This window comes from Poromitra crassiceps (genome assembly GCF_964638095.1).
Source record: "Poromitra crassiceps genome assembly, chromosome: 11".
In the NCBI taxonomy this organism is placed as follows: Eukaryota; Metazoa; Chordata; class Actinopteri; order Beryciformes; family Melamphaidae; genus Poromitra; species Poromitra crassiceps.
Genome location: NC_139643.1, coordinates 28,687,788 through 28,688,992, shown reverse-complemented (window position 1 = coordinate 28,688,992; position 1,205 = coordinate 28,687,788). Strand labels below are relative to the sequence as shown.

General features: G+C 45.6%; 1 protein-coding gene across 1 annotated transcript in view; it reads left to right on the top strand.

Moving 5' to 3' along the window:
* The window catches only part of nrsn1l (neurensin 1-like), a gene marked incomplete at both ends in the record, with an annotated part of 1,757 nt that extends 1,270 nt beyond the window's left edge, over positions 1-487 (top strand). The window contains one exon of the mRNA XM_083645967.1: positions 74-487. Within this exon, the coding sequence (XP_083502093.1) occupies positions 74-487 (414 nt within the window). The remainder of the gene's footprint in view (positions 1-73) is intronic.
* Positions 488-1,205: the final 718 nt, after the last annotated feature.

The window sequence follows — 1,205 nt, the reverse complement described above, 5'->3', positions numbered from 1 at the left end:
CTCTTTTTCTCTCTCTCTCTCTCTCTCTCTCTCTCTCTCTCTCTCTCTCTCTCTTTCTCTCCCCTCCCTCTAGGTGTCCTTGGCCTTGGGTCTCCTGATCCTGACTGCAGGTGTTGCCAGCCTGTCGGTGGGCTATTCCACCCCTCAGAGGATCGAGTCATTCGGAGACAGCGATCTGCTCTTCGTGGACGCACAGGCCATCCACTTCAACAGGGGCCTGCACCTCAGCGCCGCGGCCGGGATCGGCCTCTCCAGCCTGGGCTCGGCTCTGGCCGTGATGGGGGTTGTCCTCTGGATCCTCCCCAGGGCCAACTTCAAACATGGGCTGTTCCATAGAGAGGAGGACGGGGAGAGGGGAGGAGAGTGGGGGTCAAAGGGGGGAGGTTTTAGGGATATGGGGGAGGCGATCACCAAGCCACCAGGGGGAGAGGAGGGGACGATACCTGCCACACTGTCCAAAGTGGAGAACGTCCAACCCGCTTTATGAAAAGATCCTTATGGAAAGGTTTGACTTAGCTGGTGGCATAGCCTCACATAGAAACTCATAAAAAAAAGTAGTTCACAAAATCAGATTCACATTTCATATAGCTACACACATTACCTTCTGGTTATGCCAATGTATTGATGTTTAATCTAAAAAAAAATGCTTTTGTCAATTTCATATTAACAAAGGACCTGTTAATGTAATGTAAAGTTGCTAAATTATAACGCAAAAAATTCCATCCAAATGTAAATGATGTTAACTACATCCATGATTTAATGAATGCTCTGATTGGTCGACAGTATGCATAGTTAATGAGGTCTCCCATAATCTGTCAGACAATAGCCAGCAAGCTACTTGCCAAACTAGCCAAAATGGCCATTGTTGCTAGGTGCTCTCACTCAGTGCTTTGTACCATCCAACCATTGACAATTTAGTTGAAATCCTTGCACTGGATCCTCAATGAAAATAGAATTGTTTTTAAGTCTATCCACTTAATGTTAAAGGACAATTAGGGGCAGCTTGCGGTCAATTGAGACATAATGAATGCAAGAGTCATTATAAACCCTAACGCGTTTTACGTTGAACAACATAAGCTATAAATAGTCTGCTAATATACGGAAACAACTCATTCCACCATGGCTGCTCTAGCTTATAGGATAACGACTGTCAGGCTGCATTCACCAGGCAAACTAATTGCAAATTACATTCATGAGCCTTCAAA